The 26,732-nt window shown below is 35.1% G+C and overlaps 1 protein-coding gene across 6 annotated transcripts; it reads right to left on the bottom strand.

The window, feature by feature from the left end:
• Positions 1 to 483: 483 nt before the first annotated feature.
• LOC110878981 (magnesium transporter MRS2-I) lies at positions 484 to 26,434 on the bottom strand. Of its 6 annotated transcripts, XM_035977645.1 has the most exons (14): positions 26,288 to 26,434; positions 26,033 to 26,221; positions 25,050 to 25,286; positions 23,979 to 24,316; positions 21,916 to 21,945; positions 21,323 to 21,431; positions 21,053 to 21,174; positions 20,783 to 20,857; positions 20,398 to 20,622; positions 20,237 to 20,281; positions 20,091 to 20,135; positions 19,964 to 19,993; positions 19,758 to 19,877; positions 18,980 to 19,501 (listed from the first exon to the last, which is right to left on the bottom strand). In XM_035977645.1, exons 4-14 carry the CDS (start codon positions 24,231 to 24,233, stop codon positions 19,415 to 19,417), a joined length of 1,143 nt encoding a protein of 380 aa, XP_035833538.1. In that variant the 5' UTR covers positions 24,234 to 24,316; positions 25,050 to 25,286; positions 26,033 to 26,221; positions 26,288 to 26,434; the 3' UTR covers positions 18,980 to 19,414. The 6 variants fall into 6 exon arrangements, with proteins under 6 accessions (XP_021983080.1, XP_035833538.1, XP_021983081.1 ...); XM_022127388.2 differs by lacking the exons at positions 18,980 to 19,501; positions 19,758 to 19,877; positions 19,964 to 19,993; ... (1 more) ...; positions 26,033 to 26,221; positions 26,288 to 26,434 and adding exons at positions 484 to 1,016; positions 1,235 to 1,354; positions 1,441 to 1,470; positions 1,568 to 1,606 and having other exon boundaries at positions 20,130 to 20,135; positions 23,979 to 24,566; XM_022127389.2 differs by lacking the exons at positions 25,050 to 25,286; positions 26,033 to 26,221; positions 26,288 to 26,434 and having other exon boundaries at positions 19,688 to 19,877; positions 23,979 to 24,566.
• Positions 26,435 to 26,732: the final 298 nt, after the last annotated feature.

Genomic DNA, 26,732 nt, shown 5'->3' with positions numbered 1-26,732 from the left:
ACATATACACGCTTAGTTTGGATCAAAGAAATCTAGGGCTTGAATTTGGATTAGAGTGAATTTGAGAGTTTAGAGAGAGAGAAAAGAGAGAGTTAGAGAGAGTTTGTGTGCAGATTTCCTTTATTTAAACATGTTTTTTTTATTTTTACACAATAGCCCCTTCAAATAAGTTTTTTTTACATAATAGTCCCTGGGAGGTGAAATGACAAAGATGCCCTTATGTGCAAGTCACATGACCATATTTAACAAAAAAGTCTGACTGAGTTAGGGCTAAAGGACATAACGTGCAGGATTTTTAAACGTTATGGACAAAACTCGTCAAATTTAAAGACAAAGGACACCGCCTGCAATTTAGTACAAACATAAATCACAAAACTTGTAATTTACTCTAAATCTTATTTACAAAAAAAAAAATTCAACCAAGATTTTAGGCGGAGATGACAAGACATGTACATGTAAAACCGTTAACTTGTTTAAACATTATTGACTTGCCAACCCGTCTTGACTCATTTGGATAAGTGGGTGCATGGGTCCTGTTCGAGTTTATATCTTTACACAAATACATATACAAATCGTGTTCAGGTGCGACAATTGGTCAAACAGATTCCGCCAACCCAATACAATTGACACCCTACAAACCCTAATCTGTTGTACCACCATTCAAAGTACAGAAATCTACAAGCCAAATTTAAAGAGAAAGAAGTGCAATATAGCTTGAAAGGGATTCTCTCTTCAAGATTCATAGACAACTGAGGTGAACCAATGATTTCCATGTCACCACGACAGTCGGTCCAACTTGGATATTCAACCTCGAGTTTGTATTGCTTCTCCTTCTTCGTCTTGAAATAAAAGAACGAAAACAAGCAAGAGACTAGAGAGTCAGTATTAGTACTTTCGTGCCTGAAAGAATACAACTTTTGTAATCAGATTCAAGATCCAACGAGCCCTTTAAATCAAGCATAGAAAACAATCAGAAGAAAAAGAACTGCAGAAAATGCACCCGACACAATCACCACCTGTCAAGTTTCACCATATAAGAAACACGTCAATCTTTCATCTTTAAAGTGTAATTCAAAGGAATACAACCTCCTATATCGCTTTATTATTCATAAAGAAGTAAATTTCAGAGTCGGGTCAACTCACCCATACCAAAAATCACTCGTTTTGACATGTTACCCAACCCACATGACAAGCCCATGTAGCCCCATCAACCATCTAAATTTTCAACACTGACCCATTTAAACATGTAGTCGTGATCATCGTTCCACGTGTAAGGTATATTCATCCCAAATATGCCAGTCACTAAAGCATATATTGACATACATACGGTTCCTGAACTTAGAAAGAGCTCCAGCTGCCATCATACATATAAATGGAAATGAGATGATCCTCAAATTCAAGGTACTGCCGATAAACAGGAAAACATAGGATATGTCAAACCTGAATTAGCTGATTTCTATGATTGTCAAGCTGTAGTAGAAACAATATAGCAGTTTCAGATTCATAAATACTGCATAATCGACGACATTGTTTAACACATAAAAACTCATCAAATGCTTCTGCATACCTGAATGTTAATGTAATCTTCTGTATCATCAATATATTCCTAAAAACTATGGTAAATCTGTAAATGTACAACCGAAAAAGATGATATAGACTGCATACCACATATACTTTTTTTTTTGTATTCTAAACCGAATGAGACATTAACCTAATTAAATGCAAATACTAATGCTAAAAGCTTGTTAATCCGATCGACGATAATATAAGAAAGTATATGTATGTATGTATGTATGTATGTATGTATGTATGTATGTATGTATGTATGTATGTATGTATGTATGTATGTATGTATGTATGTATGTATGTATGTATGTATGTATGTATGTATGTATGTATGTATGTATGATTTAGTATTGTAACAAAACATGTTGTAGGAGATAGAGTTTCGATGTACCTTTCGCATTTGAAATTGCAATATCTATAATATCTATTGTTAGAGTGTTTGGAAAATTCAAATTATTAAAGAACATAAAAAAAAAACTGAGATATCTAGGTTTTAAGCATAAGCATGAAATTCATTTGTCATGAAGGATAATAATATATTTGGTAATATGTTTTCTAACGATTTAAAGGAAAACAAATAACTGCAATAATGGTAACATTACAAAAGAGTGATATTACAATGGAACTTACAATGGAACTTACTTGTGGGAATCTTAAAAGGAGTTTCCCATGGTAGACCTCAAATACAACTAATCGCTAGAGGTAAAGGTCTTCATTGTAAAAGTCTTTCCGCTTCCATTCATATTCATATATAATAATAATCATATAGTTAAAACCCGGCCATTATGTTAACTAAAGCTAGGTAGGTACCTGTTTGTTAATATGCAAAGTTGGAAGTTTATTGGAACTATGGCTCAATAGATCATCACAAAAATACAACTATTGATACCAACAAGACGGATTAAAGATGAGTATGAAGTTCTAAGATAATTTTTCTTGATAAATATAATCTGGGAACTCGATACGCATCTTTAATACAAACGCACTATAACTTAACGATTATTGGAGAGAGTAAACTAGAAGTCCGCTCCTATGGGAACATTACAATTTCTCTCACAAGATGGAGAAGAATAGTGTTGTAGAAGTTGAGATCAGTTTTGGACTTTTGGTACATATATATGTGAGAATCTTCCATCACCGCTCTCTACGTCACCACCGCCACACCTCCATCACCAGCCTATGTGATTTGTTGATGGTCCACACCACCTCTTCAACCCCACTTGAACCACTGTCCATCTGCAAACAACCGTCCAGTCCATCCCCAGCCAGCCTCATCTCTTTAACTCCCACCTGCAAACCACCGTCCAAACCAAACCTCCATCTCCGTTCAAGTCGTAGAGAGAGGGAATGAATATTTGTGAAGTATTTATATCCAAATAACTGAATATCCGAATTTATCTTTTGAGTTTTCTTCTCAAACCATAATAATCTCGTATTTCAAATAAATGAACAATATGTTGACACCTGGGCCTTTTGAAAAGGGTTATGGGCCGGGCTCATTTATACGAATAATAACTTGATCGTACTACGGCCTTGAGGCCCTTCCAACTCCTTTCTGATTGTGACTGATAATGTTTAACTACATGACCATTATGATAAGATGAGAGCGTAGAAGATGATCCATCAACATTCATTACTTAATACAACAATTAACTACGGTGATAATGTTTAACTACGGCCTTTTACAACCTTCATTACTTAATACAACAATTTTTTTAGGTATTCGAATTCATCCGCGTACACTTTTACCCCAATTTGGTGTTTGGTGAAGTAATTGATCAACCTTCCCTCCAAGATGAGAGCATAGAAGATGATCCATATAATTTTGTTCACAATGGTGTACCTGGAGAGCATCGTGTTTTAAAAGAACGGGGTGCATGTCCTTATTGTGGAGCAAAATGATTTCAATTTGAGTTTGATACCTTTTGTTGTATGAGTGGGAAAACTATGTTAGCAAACTCGGAAATTCCAGAGGAATTGCACCGACTTTTCACATCTCAAGATGAAATTAGAAATATCTTTAGGCAAAACATTCGTGCTTATAACACCAATTTTTCTTTTGCCTCAATGGGTGTGACATTGGATGATACATTGAACAATATGAGAGACGGCGTATATACTTTTCGTGCACATAAAGGAATATATCACAAAATCAACCAATTAGTTCCGAGGGATGGAACCCCTAGGTACCTGCAGTTGTATTTTTATGATCCTGATGCCGAGTTAGATCTCAGACTTCAATGGCCAAATCTGGATCGTCGTATTACTCAGATTTTGACACGCGTTCTTTCTACAAACCCATATGTCGATACATTTAGAAGACTTGCAGAACTAGGACCTCTGGACAACTATAGAGTCACTTTGAATACTTCGGTTGAACTTGACCAAAGGGTGTACAACCGACCAACGACATCGGAGGTATATAAAATATTATATTAATTACAATTATTTAATTATTGCTTATTTTACTTACTTATAGTTCACGATTATATAGGTTGCTGGTATTTGGGTTGAAGGTAATGACAATATCACTTCGTATAAATGAAGTATTGTTGTGTACGGTAGGTCTGAATATAGCCAAACTATTCAGTCGTATTTCAGTTGTTACGATCCATCGTCGTATCCTCTATTTTTTCCTAATGGTGAGTCGGGTTGGCATGCTAACATACCACGTCATGGAGTATCAATCAATAAGGTTCGCAACAATGACAACATCGAAGGAGAAATGGAAGGTACCAACAATTTATTATCCTTTTTAAGTGAAGATCATAAAAATACCGTAATGCGTTTTATTTTTATTAACTGTTTGTTTTTAAAACATCTTCATCGTTCAGAAGCTAACACACGAAGAGGTAGAATAACCGTGGCTATGCGAGAGTACTACTTTTACAAGTTCCAGATTCGATCTACCGAAAACGTGCTTCTGTTCGGTGGTAGACTGCTACAACAGTTTGTGGTAGATGTTTACATAAAAATTGAGACGTCACGCTTAGAATTTTGTGAGAGAAACCATGTTAAGATACGGGCCGAATTGTACCAAGGTCTTGTGGATTACGTCAATGCTGGTGACGTTCATGCAAACAGAGTCGAGAAAAGAATTGTGTTGCATGCATCTTTCATCGGAGGGCCTCGCGACATGCGACTTCGGTTTATAGATGCGATGACTTTAGTTCAAGATGACGGCAAGCCTGATATATTCCTTACAATGACGTGTAATCCTAAATGGCCTGAGATATGTGATAATTTACATATTGGTCAAACTGCACAAGATCGTCCAGACCTTGTTTCAAGAGTGCTCCAGGCAAAATTAGAAGGTCTTAAGGAACAACTCTTCAAGAAACATATCCTCGGGGAAGTTAAGGCATACGTTTATGTCATCGAATTTCAAAAGCGTGGTTTGCCGCACGCACATTTTCTCCTTATCATGTGGCCGCAACACAAGATCAATAACGCGGACCATTATGATAAGGTTGTGTATGCTGAAATTCCAATAAACAAAGACATCCCAAATTGCATGAGATGGTTGTCAAGCACATGATTCACGGTCCTTGCTGCAATTTAAGATTAAGCAGTCCTTGTATGCAGGGTGATCCTAAAATTTGTCATTTTCGCTATCCTAGACAATTTAATGAACAGGCAACACAAGGAGAAGATGTGTATCCGTTGTATCGAAGGAGAGACATCGGGATAGAAGTGGACGTACGAGGAAAAACACTTGATAATAGATGGGTGGTCCCATATAACCCGAGGCTTTTGATGATGTTTAACTGCCACATCAATGTTGAAGTTTGCTCAAGTATAAATTCTGTGAAATATCTTTTTAAATATGTTTATAAAGGACATGACAAACAGGTTATTCAAGTTGATCAAAGTGAGCCAGGGGTTGTTGTTAATGAGATAAAGAGATTTCAAGATGCACGCTACATATCGCCCCCAGAGGCTATGTGGCGCATTTTTTCCTTCTCTCTTTCTCAAATCTTTCCTTCTGTTCTAGCCTTTGTAACACCCCGAAAATATAAAATTACATATTAGAATTATAAAACATTAAATAAACAAGAACAAACTAACTAGGACTAAATAACCCAGTTAGTTACAAGTCTTATAGTAACTCATAAGTGGGATAAAACACTCAAAATATGAACTAAAGGAAATTAGAGGGACCAAAGGTGTCAAAAATGAAACTAATTATAATAAAAACCATTTTTAATCACAATACACACATTTGAGTGTGATGGGATCGATCAAACACAGAAGGGGGCGACAGAGCTTCTCCAAACCCTAGTTCATGGTATTTGATCAAATTGAAGACCAAATTCTGTCCCAAATCAAAATCCAAACATAGATTAGTGATCATCTCAGTGAAAGGGATCATAAGGCATGTAAATTTTGTGGAAAAATTCTCATTTAAATTTCTGAATGAACATGGGGAATTCAAATTAGATGTCGCATGAGTGTTGTATAGATGAAATTAGAGTAATATGATGTCTAGGGATAAACCCTAGATGATTTCTTGTTAAAATTTTGCTTGATACTAGTGGGGTTCATAATCACCATTGTAGGTGATTAATGGGTTTTGTAGAAACTTGATAAACACTAGGATTATGATTCTTATCTAGTGTAATCCGAGTTTTAGGAAGTAATTTCTGAAATATTGATGTTAAAAACATGTGTAAATTGGCTAATTGATGTTAATCTTGGCTAAACAAAAAGTTATGAACTTAATGATAAGTTATGAGAAATTATGCCCTTTTGGTGTTTGTGAAAATGCCTAAAAGAAGATTAAAAACTGGAAATTTGAGTTAAAACACGTGTTTGTAGAGTTATGGCAAATTATGCATATTATGTAAACAAAAGACTTCTAAACGGGTTGTGATTGAACTCTATAGGAAAGGAAACCGGAGCGTCAAGTGGACAAGCCGGTGGTGACGCGCTATTGAAAGGGGTGCTTTGAAAGGTACGTGACTTTGGTTCCGTTACATTACGTATAAACGTTTGGTTTTAGCTTGTTATTAGTGTCATAATGTAGTATATGCGTTTGACGTGTCATTTAAGTGGCGAAGCCCACTCGACATTCAAACGGGTCAAAATATTGGTTAGAAATAGTTTGGCTTGACATTAAGGTGAGGATTTTCACTCGTCAACCAAACGGATCAAAACTATATCCTTATATCGATTCTTGCGCGTAAAGATTTGAAAGCCTCATATTGCACTGGTGCTAGATAGCAATTTTAGCAATGAATGGTTATACTAAGTTAAGGTTATGAATCCGTGTTATCGGGTCGAATGGTAGAAACTAGTTGCAAGAATTGCATAAAGTGGCAATGCTTGAATTTATAGAAAACAAGCATGAAATTCGAATACGAGCGTAAAGCCATGTAATGGTACGAATACGCCAAGAATTTTAAGCCCGGGAAATGGGTAAATAAGATTAGAATGCCAAAGAATAAATTGGCGAAGAATTTGCACACATAGTTAATGGGTCAAATAATCGAAACAAGGATTTTGTGGGCCATTCATTCATAATCCGGGTTTCGTTAAGTGAAATTTGTATGGTTAGATCCGTAATTTTAATACGGACATATAGGAAAAAGAATCGGCTAAAACGGATATGTAAATAAAAAGTTATGAGGAATTAAGCGAAAAAAAATATAAGAAGGCTGAGCTGGGCAAACCGTGGGTCACGGTTCTGAACCGTGGCTCACAGTCTAGCAGTTCTGCTTTAAGCTGGGCGAACCGTAGGCCACGGTTTTGAACCGTGGCTCACAGTCTGGTAGTCCTGTTTTGAGCTTGGCAAACCGTAACCTACAGTCGGTTTGAAATAAAATTTTGATTTTGTTTGTTTTTCTTTGTTTAATAATAGAACTTGAATTTATTTGATATTATGATGTCAAAACTAATAATTGATGTGGTTTTGACCCTAGGTAATGCTCGTTTCGTTATGGATGTTGATCAAGCAAGGAAATCAAGAACCGAACACAAGTTTTGAATGCTTCCGCGATAATCTAATTTAGTTCAAACCATGTTGTTTTGTAAACACTTCTAAACGTTGAATATTTTAATCTAGTTAGTTGACTATGTTCAAATGCTATAATGAAGTACATCTTAGTTTATTAACTAAGTTTTTGTTAGCTATGTATTTCGTTTTAAAAAGCCCGTTATTTTATGATTAAACAATAGTATTATAAGATGAGTGTTACAGCCTTACAACTTCATCTCCCAAATAATCAGATGGTTAGATTTAGAGATAATGATATGATGTCTAATATTGTTGATAGAGAAAGGGATAAGAAAACCATGCTAATAGCATTTTTTGAGAAAATAGAATCGATGAAACAGCAAGGGTATATTTGTATAAAGATTTTCCAAAACACTTTATGTGGAATGGAAGCACACGCCGTTGGAATCGTCGTTTCGGTAAAAAACAAAAAGGTCGTATCGTTTCCGCTAATCCAGCCGAAGGAGAAAGGTACTACTTATGCCTACTTTTGTCAAATGTCAGAGGGCCTACTTCTTTTGAGCATTTTTGCACAGTTAATGGTCAACGGTGTGAGACATTTCGAAAAGAAGCTCTTGAGTTAGGCTTAATAGAAGACGATGAATATCTATCACAATGTCTTGAAGAAGCCTCTATGTTTCAGTTTCCCAATGCTCTTAGAAGGTTATTTGCGACCATAATGATTTTTTGCCAACCTGGAGATATTCGAAAGTTATGGAATGACCACTTTGATTCACTGTCTGAAGATCATCGGTTACACTGTCAAAGTATAGAACGAGTTCAAAATATGGTTCTTACCGAAATTAGTGTGTTTCTACAATCCATGGGTAAAAATATCAATGAATTCGACCTTCCTAAGATAATAGACGATGTTAACTTACAGGATGTAGGTTGTCGTGAGTTACAAGAGGAGTCTGGGATTGTTTTGGAACCTGAACACTTGAGTGCCAAAGATTCACTTAATCCGGACCAAAAAAACGTGTTTGATGAGATCATAATGCATGTTGATAATGATCTTCCAGGTGTCTTCTGTAACGCCCGGCTCTTTTGTACTTTCCATTTATAGAAAGTTTTGTTCGTATGTCTATTTTCGGAAACTTTGTATTCTTGTAATCATTACCTTTCCTTGAAATCTTAATCAAATCGAGACTTGGATCATTAATGAAGCTTGTATTTTGTTACATTTATGTTATACACTCTCTGTATGCTCGTATGTTCGATTTGGTGAATCAATCAATGTTTAATCGTTATTCTTGGAAACTATGTGCGAAACTTGTAATTTAACTAAACTTATACCTTGAACGTGTTTTGAACAAGAACGACACTTGATTTGATACTATTACGCTTTATTATTTTTGGTTTATACTCCTCATACTTAATCATAACCTAATCTATGCTTTTGTAACAAGAATGGCCCTTAAAACCCCTTAAATGCATCAATTACACAACTCCAGGGGCCAAATTGTAAAAAAATGAAACTTATTCAGAACCACAAGAGGCTCACGCCCCGCGTGAACTTACCTGGATATCCCAGGCGGGCCGCGTGAGGTCCATGTTCAGCAGACTCTTGAAAGGTCGCGACCAACTTCGTTTTTGGGCGGGATTCTTGAGTTTAAACCGAGTTTTGGCTCTTGTAATCACCTCTAATCAACCCTAATCACTCCCCTATAAGTACCCAAGCTCCCCCAAGCACTTGGACACTTTCACCACTCTCAAACTTCACCAAAACACTCCCAAATTCAAGCACAAAGCTGCATTTTCGGGCAGATTGATACACCTACACTAAAAGTGGTATAACTTGCTCATTTCTTAACGAAATTGCTTGATTCTTTTTCCTACTTGCTTGGTTAATCATGTAGTTTGATTCCTTTACTTCTCCTTGGAGAAATCAGACCTGGAATTGCTCCGAAATTGACCAAAAACTTTCTGTTTTGTTTCAAACTTATGCAAACTTCATCTAACTTGTGTGAAACACATCTCAAACCAATGTCCTAATGCTTACAACCCCTCTTATGGTTGGTTAAGCTTAAAAACATGGTTGAGACATCTAAATCAGAGGTTAAAACCTCATAAACTTTCTGTTTTAATTAGGGTTTTACCCACAAGTAATGTTCAAGTGTGAAACTTGTTGAATGTGTGATGGTTGGATTAGCTTGGGCTATCCTTCATAAGAATCCACTCATTACTTGATGTTTTACTATAGATTAGTTGTTGTTAATACCTTGATACTTGTATGTTCATGACCCTCCTTGTTGTTTATAACAACAAGTGTAGTGGTGAACAATAGAGGTGCCTAAATGGAAGCTTGTTCTTCCTACCTCATGTATGTGTTCTATGACACAAAGAGGTACCTAAATGGAGACATTAATCTCCTACCTCATGCTTGAATCTTAAGACTTGTAAAACTATATAATATCTAAGTTATTCTATACGTATACATCTAAGTAACTAAGACTTGATGATGACTTAATAGTTATTTGTTAAGTGGACGTTACATCATCTATGACCATGCCCTTGTTACGACTCTAATGGATCTTAGAATCCATGAAATCATACCAACTCTTTTGAGTTTCAATAGTGTCAAGAACAAGAGTTATGTGTACAAGATGATTATTTTCACCTATGTTACATCTTTATATTTTAAAAAAAACTCCGAATCTATAATCTTCCGTATACGCCAAACTCACACACCTACGTTTCCTTGTGTAGAAGGACAAGGTGCTCCAAACTAACTCATCTACGAACTTGCTCTCGGAACTTCAAGTCACCACTTGTAAACCGTGAGTATACTCGAACCCATTTTTACTTTTAACACTTTGGGTGCAACATGTATTCTATATTAAACGCACATGACACTTGAAACTTATTTGAAACTTACTCTATCCATTTAAACATGAAACATGAAACTTGTGAATCTTGAGACTATTTTGTGCTATGTGAACGTTTAATTCTTGTGTGTAGTTCCGCCTTAACAATAGTAGCGCTATAGGAGTAATGCACCTCCCCGTTAGTCTTTGGGGTATTGTTAGGAGGAGACATATCAACCTCCCATTAAACTTTGGGTTAGGTACTTTAACGCATTGGGAAACTTGGGCTATCACTTGGACTACGTAAACTAGCACGTTGAAACTATTTTGTTATGTTCATGTTGGATATGAGTTTTGATTCTATTATGTTATGTAAACAAACTTGTATACTCGCTCTTTGCTTTTGCATTGAAACTCTATTTTAATACATGTTGCAGGTTGATTATTGAAGTATGGATGATTCATGAAACAAGTTAGGGTGGACTAGATACACGCCTAGAATATTTTATCTTTTGTTTGTTATGTTACTTGTTGAAACAATGTTGTTATTTCCTTTTGAATCATGTATGACTTTTAGTTTTGAAATGAAATTTGAATTTAAATTAATTATTGTCACATAGTGTTATGACGTTTTGAGCAATCTACACACTTCGTCTCATCCCGATGTTTCCGCCATCGGTTGGGGTGTGACAGATTGGTATCAGAGCCATAACTATAGGGAATTAGGAAAATTGCGATGCTTTTGCCCTAATCTATAGTTCTAGGAATTTTGTCTCTTATTTGTTGTTTAAAACTTTGTACTCTACCATGCATGCTCCCTAGCTATACTTTTGATTAAATTTATGTGTCTTTCCTAAGGCTAACACGAATACACTTATGCTATTTTTATACTCTTGTAACACCAACGAGAAGAATTTACCAAAATAGGCGTGAAACCCACAATTTGGTAAACGACTCTCATTCTACCTTTAATCTATTTTTGCACGAAATTTCACCATTAAGCTAGGAGTGACATCCTCAACTTAATGGTAATTTCCATTTCAACTCTAGTGGACCCTCGTCAAAGTGTCAAAATTTATTTTGACCGACGAGTACCAACCACATTTAGGGTACGAAATCGTCAAGTTAGGGGTGAAACCCGCATCTCGTCGATTAAGTCCCATTCCTCGATTTTATTCTCGCCAAAGTCCCGAATGTTTCAATCATTTAGAGATGTGTAGTAACCGGAAGGGTAAGATACCGTTAATCGCTTCTCGACGAGAGTATCTTACTTATTGGCCAAAGCACAATATCTCTAAATCGAAAGAACTTTCGACCCACTTTGGAATAGTCGACGTTTCTCTACCCGAAACAATCCAATGTTTTATTGAGCCTCTCTTTTATGAATCTCAATTTATATGTGATTTTATACTTGAACGTTCATTCATTTCGAAATGTCGTTTTAATCAATTTCGCACGTTATCGCAATCACAAACAATAATAATCCCTCGTGAACAAACTAAATTTACAATGCTTTCGTTTGTTCATGTTATGCTATGTGGAATTCATGACTATGCTATATGAAAAGTTTAAACTTTTATGCTATGCAAATCAACTTGAACCTTTATGCTATGTGATTCTTTATGCTATGTGATCAATTTCGTTTTCTTAAACAAACATTATGACCAAGTCTCACCTACTCCCTCTTTTCGAATTCGAATTATTTTTTGAAATTTCACTTTTACGCATATATCGTACGAGTACTTTATCATACATTTATACATTATTCACATACATGATTTCACATAATTTTATTTATGCCCCTTGTAACAATAAATGGAGCCACATCATCAAGATGAGAGTGATTTCCTTACCTTGACGACTAACTTCGTTTCTTTTCTCGTCTTACAACGACCTCGCCAACGAATTAGGGGTGATTCCCTTACCTAGGTGATCGTTACCAATATTTTCCTTAATAGACTATATTACGTAAACATGATCACGTTTATATCTAAATCGTTTATCATTAGCAAAATCCCTATCTATTTCAACATGCACTGTTTATATAAACGAATTTCTTATTCTACAATCTATTTTATATAGCTCATACACACAAAATTCTTAACCTTTACCATAAACGCTTATTCCTCGATTTTCAAAATTTACGAAATGCTACTTATCAACCTAGTTGGTTTAATAAATCCATTGCCCACGAAATTTTGTATTCAACGTAACTATTGAAAAAGGCTCATCTTATATCCTTAAACTAGAGATTTTCTATTTTCAATTAGGAATCAAACCAACTTTTTCACGCACACCTATAAAATACTACCAATGTTATTCAATCATTTACTAAAATTTCTTTCAAAATCAGTAAAATGTTTTATTAAAGACGCTTTTTCAGCAATCACTAAGATCGTATACCAAAATCCTTTTTCTTACGAATCAACGTTGTCACAAAAATCTCTAAAATTCGAATTTCTTCTTTAATGCAAGACGATGCAAACTTATTTACTTCTAGAACCTTTCCAACCATTATTCAATACGTCAATTTAATTTAAAATGTGTGGGCAAGGAAACTTCATAAGAACCAACCATCTTCAACGAATGTAAATCCTTTTTAAAGCAAGAGTAGCATTTCCTTTCTTTCACAAAGTATAACACACATAACCAATAGATATTTTATACTCTCTTTACATTTATGAACTAGATTCTATATTTCATGTCAACTCAATCTATTTTGATTTTAATTAAACTTCACGCTTTGCTCAAACAACTATGCATGCATACTATCTTACGTGTTTTAGTTTATATCTCACGACAAATTCGCATATACCCCTCATTTTGTTTTTATACTCAAAACTTCTTGGCCTTTTCTTTTCATGTTTAAATTCGTATATTACGATTCATACCATAAACAAAATCATTACGTATTACACTCATATCCATATTCGTAGTTCTACATCTTATGTCTACACTTATATTTATATTTACACATTTATGTTAATTTTCATAATCATGTCCATATTCATACGTTTTATATTATACTCATGTTCCCAAATTATACATTTACACTACACTTATATCCAAGTTTATATTCATAATAATACAATTATACGTACACTCATAATTACGTTTACGCTAATATTCATATTAGTGTTTATACTCATATATCCTACCTGTACTTGTACCTATACAACTATGCTTAAACTTATATTCACATCCATATATTTTCCTCATACCAATACAATTATGTTTATACTTAAATTCATAGTTATACTCGCATTTATACAATTTATGTTAGATTCGTACTTATATATATACTCTCATTTATACGATTTACATTTATACTCACGTTCATTCGTTTATGCTCAAATTTGTACTCACATTTATACTCATTTTTCATACACGCTATGCTTATACTTTACTCATACTCTTGTCATACGTTTTGGTGTTTATGCTCACGTCCGTACTCATATTTAAACTTGTACTATGCTCGTGATTTATTCATACTTAAAATTTATACTTTCGCACCTATACGCGAGCGAAACCGAAGGGATTCGCTTACGTTGGTCTTGTACTATTTGGAACACAAACGTACTTATAAGCTATATTTTTATACACTCGCAATCTTATTTTCAAAATTTATGCATACCTTGATTCATACGCAACTAGTACAAGATATGCGGATCATGCGACGATTGGTATAATCGCGGGTGCACACGGGATTATAGTAATGGACGTATGAGAACCATAGAGTGTACTACTGTGTATGGTAAGGCACAGAACGTAACATTGCACGAAATATGAAACAGATGCAACGTGGTCAAAACATGGTGGATACGCCGCTGGTACTTCCTATAAATAAGTATTTTCATCATGTTACCAAAATTTCATAGAACGTGCTATGAGAAATTCAGTGTTTTACAGACCATTTAGACCTGTTATAACCTTAGACAACTCACAAACGCATTATATTCGATTATCCTTGACGAGACTTCATCTTTAACACGCTACTTTCATCTATCTAATACTTATATCATTCTTATACATGCATTCGTTTATTAAGAATCAATCGTCCACTTCTATACTTCTAGTATTCTTCATTATTTTCGTCTTTTATATGAACCTCGTTGACAATCAAGTCTGTTAAACCGCCGTCCTATTCTTATTTCTTATATAGACGTACTTAGTAGACCATTATCACTTTATTCAAAGTACTAGGCCTTGTCGTTCTCCAAAACTTACTACTTTTCAAAACGATTCAAATTTTCAAGGTCTCATTTCTTAATAATCAGCATATTGCCAAAACCTTTTCAAACCTTCCGTCTTCCTAAATTTCGGGACGAAATTTCCTAAAGGAGGGGAGACTGTAACGCCCGGCTCTTTTGTACTTTCCATTTATAGAAAGTTTTGTTCGTATGTCTATTTTCGGAAACTTTGTATTCTTGTAATCATTACCTTTCCTTGAAATCTTAATCAAATTGAGACTTGGATCATTGATGAAGCTTGTATTTTGTTACATTTATGTTATACACTCTCTGTATGCTCGTATGTTCGATTTGGTGAATCAATCAATGTTTAATCGTTATTCTTGGAAACTATGTGCGAAACTTGTAATTTAACTAAACTTATACCTTGAACGTGTTTTGAACAAGAACGACACTTGATTTGATACTATTACGCTTTATTATTTTTGGTTTATACTCCTCATACTTAATCATAACCTAATCTATGCTTTTGTAACAAGAATGGCCCTTAAAACCCCTTAAATGCATCAATTACACAACTCCAGGGGCCAAATTGTAAAAAAATGAAACTTATTCAGAACCACAAGAGGCTCACGCCCCGCGTGAACTTACCTGGATATCCCAGGCGGGCCGCGTGAGGTCCATGTTCAGCAGACTCTTGAAAGGTCGCGACCAACTTCGTTTTTGGGCGGGATTCTTGAGTTTAAACCGAGTTTTGGCTCTTGTAATCACCTCTAATCAACCCTAATCACTCCCCTATAAGTACCCAAGCTCCCCCAAGCACTTGGACACTTTCACCACTCTCAAACTTCACCAAAACACTCCCAAATTCAAGCACAAAGCTGCATTTTCGGGCAGATTGATACACCTACACTAAAAGTGGTATAACTTGCTCATTTCTTAACGAAATTGCTTGATTCTTTTTCCTACTTGCTTGGTTAATCATGTAGTTTGATTCCTTTACTTCTCCTTGGAGAAATCAGCCCTGGAATTGCTCCGAAATTGACCAAAAACTTTCTGTTTTGTTTCAAACTTATGCAAACTTCATCTAACTTGTGTGAAACACATCTCAAACCAATGTCCTAATGCTTACAACCCCTCTTATGGTTGGTTAAGCTTAAAAACATGGTTGAGACATCTAAATCAGAGGTTAAAACCTCATAAACTTTCTGTTTTAATTAGGGTTTTACCCACAAGTAATGTTCAAGTGTGAAACTTGTTGAATGTGTGATGGTTGGATTAGCTTGGGCTATCCTTCATAAGAATCCACTCATTACTTGATGTTTTACTATAGATTAGTTGTTGTTAATACCTTGATACTTGTATGTTCATGACCCTCCTTGTTGTTTATAACAACAAGTGTAGTGGTGAACAATAGAGGTGCCTAAATGGAAGCTTGTTCTTCCTACCTCATGTATGTGTTCTATGACACAAAGAGGTACCTAAATGGAGACATTAATCTCCTACCTCATGCTTGAATCTTAAGACTTGTAAAACTATATAATATCTAAGTTATTCTATACGTATACATCTAAGTAACTAAGACTTGATGATGACTTAATAGTTATTTGTTAAGTGGACGTTACATCATCTATGACCATGCCCTTGTTACGACTCTAATGGATCTTAGAATCCATGAAATCATACCAACTCTTTTGAGTTTCAATAGTGTCAAGAACAAGAGTTATGTGTACAAGATGATTATTTTCACCTATGTTACTTCTTTATATTTTAAAAAAAACTCCGAATCTATAATCTTCCGTATACGCCAAACTCACACACCTACGTTTCCTTGTGTAGAAGGACAAGGTGCTCCAAACTAACTCATCTACAAACTTGCTCTCGGAACTTCAAGTCACCACTTGTAAACCGTGAGTATACTCGAACCCATTTTTACTTTTAACACTTTGGGTGCAACATGTATTCTATATTAAACGCACATGACACTTGAAACTTATTTGAAACTTACTCTATCCATTTAAACATGAAACATGAAACTTGTGAATCTTGAGACTATTTTGTGCTATGTGAACGTTTAATTCTTGTGTGTAGTTCCGCCTTAACAATAGTAGCGCTATAGGAGTAATGCACCTCCCCGTTAGTCTATGGGGTATTGTTAGGAGGAGACATATCAACCTCCCGTTAAACTTTGGGTTAGGTACTTTAACGCATTGGGAAACTTGGGCTATCACTTGGACTACGTAAACTAGCACGTTGAAACTATTTTGTTATGTTCATGTTGGATATGAGTTTTGATTCTATTATGTTATGTAAACAAACTTGTATACTCGCTCTTTGCTTTTGCATTGAAACTCTATTTTAATACATGTTGCAGGTTGATTATTGAAGTATGGATGATTCATGAAACAAGTTAGGGTGGACTAGATACACGCCTAGAATATTTTATCTTTTGTTTGTTATGTTACTTGTTGAAACAATGTTGTTATTTCCTTTTGAATCATGTATGACTTTTAGTTTTGAAATGAAATTTGAATTTAAATTAATTATTGTCACATAGTGTTATGACGTTTTGAGCAATCTACACACTTCGTCTCATCCCGATGTTTCCGCCGTCGGTTGGGGTGTGACATCTTCTTTATTGATGGTCCAGGTGGAACTGGAAAAACATTTTTGTACAATGCCTTGGTTGCTGAAATTCAGTCACGTGGTCTTATTGCTCTCGCAACAGCTTCATCAGGTGCTGCGGCTAATAATATGCCAGGAGGTAGAATGGCTCACTCGAGATTCAAGATTCCTATTAATCTTGAAAATAATTCAATGTGCAATATCAAAAAACAGAGTGGGGCCGCTAAACTGATTCGGTCTACCAAAATACTCATATGGGATGAAGCGTCGATGGCTAAACGACAGGCGATAGAGGCAGTCGATCGTACATTCCAAGACATTATAGGTGTTAGTCTCTCATTTGGTGGGAAGATAATGGTTATGGGAGGTGACTTCAGACATGTGTTGCCGGTTATTAAACGTGGCACTCGAGCACAGATTGTAGACTCCAGCCTACGAATGTGACCTCTTTGGTCTTTGACTAAGAAGATGCGGTTGACCATAAATATGAGAGCGCTGAAAGATTCATGGTTTTCTAAATTTCTTTTAAGAGTCGGCGATGGAACTGAAGAACCAATAGAAGGAAACTATATCCGCATACCCGATGACATGACAATTCAGTGCAACAACAAAGAAAACTCTATAAAAGAATTGATCAATGCCATCTTTCCATCAATTGAAGATAATGTATATTCTTCAGATTATATAATCTCTAGAGCAATATTGTCCACTAAAAATGAGAGCGTTGATGAGATTAATAATCAAATGATTGAAATTTTTCAAGGGGAGGAAAAAGTTTATTACAGTTTTGACGAAGCTGAAGACGATCATCGCAACTTCTATCCGGTCGAGTTCTTTAACTCGCTAAATGTTAGTGGTTTGCCGCCTCATAAGCTTCGTTTAAAAATTGGATGCCCAATAATATTGTTACGGAATACCGATCCATCACATGGCCTGTGTAATGGCACGCGGTTGATATGTAAAGGTTTCATGCGAAATGTTATTGATGCAGAAATTGCAGTAGGTCAACATGCCGGAAAAAGAGTTTTTTTTTTTTTTTTTTTGCCAAGAATTCCTCTAACCCTTTCTGAAGATGACATGTTCCCATTCAAGCTGAAAAGAAAACAATTTCCAATTCGACTTAGCTTTTCCATGACGATTAATAAAGCTCAAGGTCAAACAATTCCGCATGTTGGTATTTATCTACCAGATTCTGTATTTTCACATGGACACCTTTATGTGGTGTTATCAAGAGGGATTTCAAGACAAAATACGAAGGTGTTGGTACATCTCGCCAAAGATTTCAAACAACACGGAGTTTACACATCAAATGTTGTCTACCAGGAAGTGTTGCGTGATTAATTAACCGCATCCATATCAAAACGAAGGTAAGTTAGTAGATTTTGTGCCTTACTTGCTTCTAGAAATTACTTTTTAATTACTTTTTAAAACACCTGTAAGCGTCTAACATTGTTTTTTTATGTGTTGAAATCTGGTACAGTAGAGGAGAAGATACAAGAAAGTCATGAGGGAACAGATGTATTGGTAAACAGGAATAGATACAAGAGACTCTCCGTATTTTGTTTTTTAGTGTTTTGTTCAGCTACTCTACTTGTCTGTTTTGTATTCTTCTTGTTTTTAATTACATCTACTTCCTTGTTTTGTACTCTTCTTGTAGATAGATCACGCCGAAGCTACAGCTAAAAAAATTTACACGAGTATATCACCAAAGAATCGATAAACTAACATAAACCAGTGCCAACATATCACGAATAAGAAAACTAACTTAAGTACTATACAATATATCACGAGACGAATGATAAACTAACGGTAAACGAGTATCCCATTGTAAATCGCCACTCCCGCCGCATCGCGCGGGTAAACGAATAGTCTTTACACAAATACATATACAAATCGTGTTCAGGTGCGCGACAATTGGTCAAACAGAATCACCCTACAAACCCTAGTCTGTTGTACCACCATTCAAATTACAGAAATCTACAAGCCAAATTTAAAGAGAAAGAAGTGCAATATAGCTTGAAAGGGATTCTCTCTTCAAGATTCATAGACAACTGAGGTGAACCAATGATTTCCATGTCACCACGACAGTCGGTCCAACTTGGATATTCAACCTCGAGTTTGTATTGCTTCTCCTTCTTCGTCTTGAAATAAAAGAACGAAAACAAGCAAGAGACTAGAGAGTCGGTATTAGTACTTTCGTGCCTGAAAGAGTTCAACTTTTGTAATCAGATTCAAGATCCAACGAGCCCTTTAAATCGAGCATAGAAAACAATCAGTAGAAAAAGAACTGCAGAAAATGCACCCGACACAATCACCACCTGTCAAGTTTCACCATATAAGAAACACGTCAATCTTTCATCCTTAACGTGAATTCAAAGGAATACAACCTCCTATATCGCTTTATTATGCAATTAGGAAAAAACTGTCATATTTTAGCTTTTGTAAATATATTTAGCACCACAAGTATTCATAAAGAAGTAAATTTCAGAGTCGGGTCAACTCACCCTTACCAAAAATCACTCGTTTTGACATGTTACCCAACCCGCATCAACCATTTAAATTTTCAACACTGACCCATTTAAACATGTAGCCGTGATCATCGTTCCACGTGTAAGGCATATTCATCCCAAATATGCCAGTCACTAAAGCATATATTGACATACATACGGTTCCCGAACTTAGAAAGAGCTCCAGCTGCCATCATACATATAAATGGAAATGAGATGATCCTCAAATTCAAGCTACTGCTGATAAACAGGAAAACATAGGATATGTCAAACCTGAATTAGCTGATTTCTATGATTGTCAAGCTGTAGTAAAAACAATATAGCAGTTTCAGATTCGTAATTACTGCATAATCGACGACATTGTTTAAAACATAAAAACTCATTGAATGCTTCTGCATACCTGAATGTTAATGTAATCTTCTGTGTCATCAATATATTCGCGCAGCTGCAGAATTTTATAATTAAAAGTTACATCGAAAAGCTTCATTCCAACCAAATGCAAGCAGATATAAAACTTTTTGAAATTAAAAATTTAAAATCACTCACGCTTGTTAACTTGTTTAACGTTCCATCAATTTGCATAAAGTAGGCCTGAAACACACTCCAAAAAAATGCAATTGTCAAGGTTTTTTTTTTTTTTTTTTTTTTTTGAGAAGTATATAAAATAATGAAGGATTGTAGAAGAAGTTAAGGTTGTAAGTTGTAACCTCTAGAAGCATCTCGAGCTCCTCAACGTCATTCTCGTCTCCATGAACCGTAATTACACTTGCCCTGCTAGCTCGAGATATCTTTGAGCCTATAGTGGGTGACCCAAGAAACCAACCAGCTGCACCTGACCCGCTTACTGGTGAACCAGAAGATAACTTCCTTGATAAGTAAAGGTCTGCCATGTCATCATCGTCATCTAGAAGTCGTTCAAGTTCATCCCTAACCTGCAAGTCAGCGAACAAGAATCATATCGATAATCACTTCTACCCAAACACTCCACATTAACTATTAAAACTTCAAGACACAGTCCAAAGACTGCCCCAAATGTTGTTAAAAGTTTTAACTTAAAACTGATTTCGAAGGTAATCAAACAATCATGTGTACCTTTTGAACACGAGCAGTCAACCTTGTCATTGCACTTTTCAGTTTACGAACCCGATCCAAGTTACGGCTACTGATCTGCCAATCAAAACGGCCACCGTATTATAACTAAGAACACAGAGTTAGAAACACACAATCCAGCAACCAATACAACCATGAACAATTAGGCCATACACACAAAATAAGGACAACATTATCAAAGTAATAAGACAGTTATCTATATAAAACTGACAAACAAGAATATTATCATGTAATATTTAGAGAAGCACATACCTTAGATGTGAGCTCATCCAAGGCTGGGTATGCATCAGTTTCTAGTTCAGTGGTACGGGCAGCATGAAAGCTGCAGATGGCCTCTAGGAAAACCTCAAGTGCTCGGAATTCAAACGGAGATTCTGCATGCATTTTTATTTGTTAAAAAAGAAGTTAAAACGGTTTCTTTTTAAACCCAAGAACAAGAAAGTAGAAAAAAAAAAACAATAAATTAAATAATTAATAAATAAATAAATAGAAAAGGGGAGTCTGTACTCTGTACAAACATACCATCTTCTTCACCAGTTTCAACATCGTTGGCATTTACAACAGGCAATCTCCTCCTAAGTTCCTCAACAACTGGTATTACATTGTCATCCCAAGGATCTCGAAGCAACACCTACCCAAGGAAATGAAAACGAAGATCTAGTTAATTAACTGATTATATAATGAAGCTGTATTGGTTTAACTGAAGCACCATATAGATTCTTGTTGTGAGTAAATGTTATTATTTCCACATAAGCATATTTACAACGGCTATAAAAAAAATACATATTGGAATATGGGATTAGGTTCAAGAGTGAACACTAGTGTAGCTTGCGAACTGAGTGAACTAATCCTGGCCATACACGTGTGTAGATCAATAGCCAGGATTTGATGTTGAAATACACTAGTGTATTTTACGATTTGATGATGAGATCCTGGCCATACACGTGGGTAGATCAATGGCCAGGATTTGTTCACTCAGTTCGCAAATACACTAGTGTTCACTCTAGAACCCCACCCTTGGAATATGTAAGGGCACAAGATGTTACAGTCATTTATACTAAATTTAAAGATTTTACAGAGAAAATCAAAGGAAGAAATACAAAAGTAATTCTAACCTCTTCAGCAGTGACAATAGCCTTGATATGCTGCATCATACCAATAAACCAACAAAAACTATAATTAGTTCACAAACCAACAAGTGAAATCCGACATAACTTTTAACAATAATCCAAATTGTGATCGTTATAACAAGATGCAGAACAGAACATGTGTTCCGTTAAGACAAAAAGGCCAGGCTTTAAACTATGACAAAAGGCCGGGTATCATTGAATGAACAAAACAAAACAGAAGGAAGAGAAAAATGCGCTGACCTTTTTAATTCAACCATACTAGAATTTGACATCTATGAATAAAAATACTTAAGCAAAAATGTCCAAACAATAACTGGACACCATGCAATAAGACAAACAAAGACATCTTCTGGACAAAAACTATTGGTATCAATATTTCAATAATATTACTTTAAACAAAAGGTAATTTATTACGACCCGTTGTTGGTGAAAAAGGACTAAACGGGTTGACCCAGTTGATGAAAATGGTGCAATGCAGCTGCTGTTCGGGTCTAACCCATTACAACCACAACCCTTCTAATTTTCAGCCATGTTCTAGTTAGTGGGAAGTTTTATTTAGTTTATTGACTGCTATGTCAGATTAGAAATAGGGCCTTCAAACTATGTTTTTTTTATTCTTTCGTATTGTTCTTGTGTAAAACCAACTATATTAAACACTTATTTCTAGGGCTGTAAACGAACCGAACGAACACAAACAAGACCTTGTTCGTGTTCGTTTGTTAAGAAATATACGTGTTCGCGAACCATTCACGAACACTTATCAAACGAGATTTTATGTTTGTGTTTGTTTGTTAAGGAAACGAACTTGTTCGTGTTTGATTGTTAGTTTTAGGCAACAAACAAAAACGAATGTTGACGAACACAAATGAACACAAACTAATGTTCATGCACACAAATGGAAACAAACGTACACAAACAATCGTTCATGAACAAAATGTATAATACATTAACACTTATTAGATATTTAATTTGTCAAAATTTTGAAGTATTTAAATAAATATAAAAACTAAAAACACTAATGAACTATCGAACACGTTCACGAACATAAACGAACGAACACGACCTCTGTTCATGTTTGTTTATTTAACTAAACGAACAAATTTTCTTGTTCATGTTCGTTTGTTTAATAAACGAAAGAACACAAACGAACTTCCCGCCGAACAGTTCACAAACTGTTCGCCGAACGTTTGGTTCAGTTGCAGCCCTACCTATTTCATAAAACATTCATCACCAAAAAATTATACAAAGTTCAGGTTGTTGATCAAAACTCTGAAAACATGAAATTGAAAGTAGTCTAGCAAAGTTGAAACGTCAAATAATAAGTCATTTCCTAAGATCAACAAGTACAAAAAAAAAATAAAAATAAAAAATAACCCTTTGTCCTTCAACTACTCCAGCTAATCAAAAAAAAAAAAGAAAAACCAATGTCCTTCAACTACTCCAGCTAATCAACATAAAAAAAAAGTTAATTGCTCGGATGGTCCCTGTGGTTTCACGTTTTTTCACATTTAGTCCCCACCTTTTGAAAATAGCATGTATGCTTCCTATGGTTTGTTATTTTGTTACTCGGATAGTCCCCCAACATTTACTCTGGGGACTATCCGAGTAACAAAATGATAAACCATAGGGAGCATACATGTTATTTCCAAACTTAGTGACATCTACTTAGGGACTATCCGAGTAACAAAAAGACAAACCATGGGGAGCATACCTGCTATTTTCAAAAGGTGAGGACTAAACATGAAAAAACTTGAAACCACAGGGACCATCCGAGCAATTAACTCTAAAAAAAATAATAAGTCATTTCCTAAGGTCAACAAGTAAAAAAAAAAAAAGTCTGTCCTTCAACTACTCCAGCTAATCAACAACAAAAAAAAAAAAAAAAAACAGTACCTTCTCCTAAACAAATCCACTTCAAGCAAAACAAATTAAACACAAAAATGAAAAGAGCAAAAAAAAAAAAAAAGCAGTACCTTCTTCTGAATAAATCCACTTCAAGTAAAACAAATTAAACACAAAAATAAAAAAAGCAGCAACAACAAACTGACCTCCAAATTAAGAACAATTGCTCGTTCACGGCCTAAGATCGTAGATGGATAAGACAAAAGAGGATCGAGAATTCTGAGATCACGAGCATGAATCTGAACTCGATGCATGATTGCATACTTATCAATATCCATAACCGTCTCATTCACGTCACTATCGATCAATATCCAGCTCCGTGCACTCGCCGTTCCTTTCTTCTTCACCAGCATCCCCTCCAACGACGTCGTTTCCGTCTCCGCTAACACCTCTCGTGCCATCTCTACCAATCATCCCCAGATCAACCACTATTGTTCGAAACAACTGTTGTGCATGAATTGTTATACGTGCGACAAACAAAACCCTAACCGATTGAGGAAAAGAATTAGGGTTTCAGGAGAAAGAAGATCGAGAGAGATCACATTTTATCGAAAGGATTGGTTCAGGAAAACAGAAATCTCAGATTTCATGGTGTGCCCCTAAATATGCTGACATACATGCTTATAAGAATAAGATGCCTTTTTTCTTTTCTTATTTTATTGTTATTTTAATGTTTTGAATATTTTTTATTAGTCATCAATCAATGCTTATAAGAATAAGAACCCTTTTTTCTTTTCTTATTTTAATGTTATTTTAACGTTTCGAATATGTTTTTACTAGGTTATGGGCCCGTGTATTACACGGGTTGAATAAAGAAGCTTATGCACCACAATGACAATTTTTTAATACCAAATTGTAGGTCATTTTCTTGTATACGAATTGGTCTTCGCCGATCTATGATGAAAGATGAAGAGTATTGACAATCAAAACATTAGAAAAGAAAAACTGAAATCAATTGCACTATACATGAGTATTGTTAAAGAAAAAGTGAAGAACCAAAGATCAAAGTTAAGAACACCAATAATAAGATATCATTTGTCCAATAATCCTATATGAATGCAACCATTGGTATTCTCAGTTCATGACTATCACATGATAACACAAAAACCATGAATTATATATCTAGAACTATGCATGTTCAGCATTTTCTAATGTTTTGATCAATAAAAATGTTAAAAGTCAGGGAAAAAAGAAGAAGAAAATCATTAAACATTCACCTCATGTTTGCTAAAAATTGGCTCTTGTAGTTGCTAGATGCCTTTGCTTTCCTTCTTGCATCCAAAGCTAATTAGGTATGCCCGTAATTTTGTGTCCAGACCCCATTTGTTAACACATATATACAAACACATCCTACATTAATATACATACAGAGGCCCCATCTTTAATCATCAAGGTCTTAAAATCTCACTCATCCACCTACCCCATTATGTATTTCCTTGAAATAATTAGAATACCTACCTGCAAATGGCATATACATATAAGAATTTAATAACACTCACACATAAATGCATATGAAGCTCAAAGAAAGAAGTAAAGGTATCATAGGAAATCTCATTAAATTCAAGAAAAGCAAATCGATGTAATAAAACTGGTAGCCTCATTTGGCTTTCTCTATTTGAACCTCATTGTTGGGTGGGGGTTTATTCCCATAAGATTTTTATATATTCATTAAACTACTTTATTATATAAGAAAATGACAATATTAGATATACATATTGATTAAAGAATGATCGAATGTGGCATGCCCACAGAATAAAGAATGTAATAACAGTAATCAATAACCTCCAACAATAAAAAAAAATTAAGGGTTCAAAGTTTAAAGCACCCAGGCTTTAAAAATTCCTGCTTTTTGTCATAAAATTTAAAGTTTTTTCGTACTGAAAATCTACAGAACAACACAAATTCATATTCACCATCAACATCATCTCAAAAATGCCTCCAAAATACAGCATGACCATAAAAAACCCCTTAAATTAGCAAAAATTAGTAAGTTTCAATTACAAGAATAAAATCAGTGTTTCAAAGTTTGGAGTACCCAGTTACAAAAGTCCTCGTGATTCAAAAACATTCAAAAAGGATACAGTTAGACAAAAAGTGATTAAAAAGATGCAAATTATTAATCCTTTATGCTACTTAAACCTGAAAATCAACACCGCATCCAATTAAATTAAGAGCACAAGTTAGCGGAATTACAATGTACCATTGATACAAAACAGATCGTGTAGCGTTAGCTTGTAGCAGGAGTTGTAGTTGTGAGACTTGGACCGGAGTTGGGAATTACATCGTCGGAGCAGAATAACAGTTGTCGCAACCATGTCAGCCTGTGGTCGTGAGACTCGGACCGGAGTATTTAAAGTTTTCACATAATCCACCCATCTGCTCCTCACCTCTGAATAAAAGAAACCCAATATTAATAATTGAACAAATGACAAGTCGATTAAAAGAAACAAAATACCAAAATCATGTGCGGCAGTGGAGATGGAAGAAGAAAAATCGAATGTGACATTTGCAGATTTGGGTTTGGCAGAGGGAAACGGTGGTGGAGAACATTAGGGTTTGTGACTTTGTTATTAGCGATATGAATCTTAAGCAGGGATATGAATATGGATAAAATCCATGTAAAAAAGAAAAACGGGTCATGGCTTACCCATGGATCTGCCGCTTATATCTAAGGCGGGAAAACCACATCTAATATCGTCTCATAGATTGCCAAGTGTCCCATTATTGGTTTCTTTTATTATATGTATAGATTAGTTATCAATTCAAGGATATTTTTTTCTAATATATTATATTTTAATGTTTTCAATATGTTTTTATTATCATCAATTCAAGGATTTTTTTTTCTAATATATTATATTTTCGTCGTATTCTCATCAATCAATTAGGGCTAGTAAATCATA

The sequence above is a fragment of the Helianthus annuus genome, chromosome 9, assembly GCF_002127325.2.
Source record: "Helianthus annuus cultivar XRQ/B chromosome 9, HanXRQr2.0-SUNRISE, whole genome shotgun sequence".
Taxonomy (NCBI): Eukaryota; Viridiplantae; Streptophyta; class Magnoliopsida; order Asterales; family Asteraceae; genus Helianthus; species Helianthus annuus.
The sequence above is the reverse complement of the archived record's forward strand: the minus strand, read 5'-3'. Positions and strand labels throughout refer to the sequence as shown.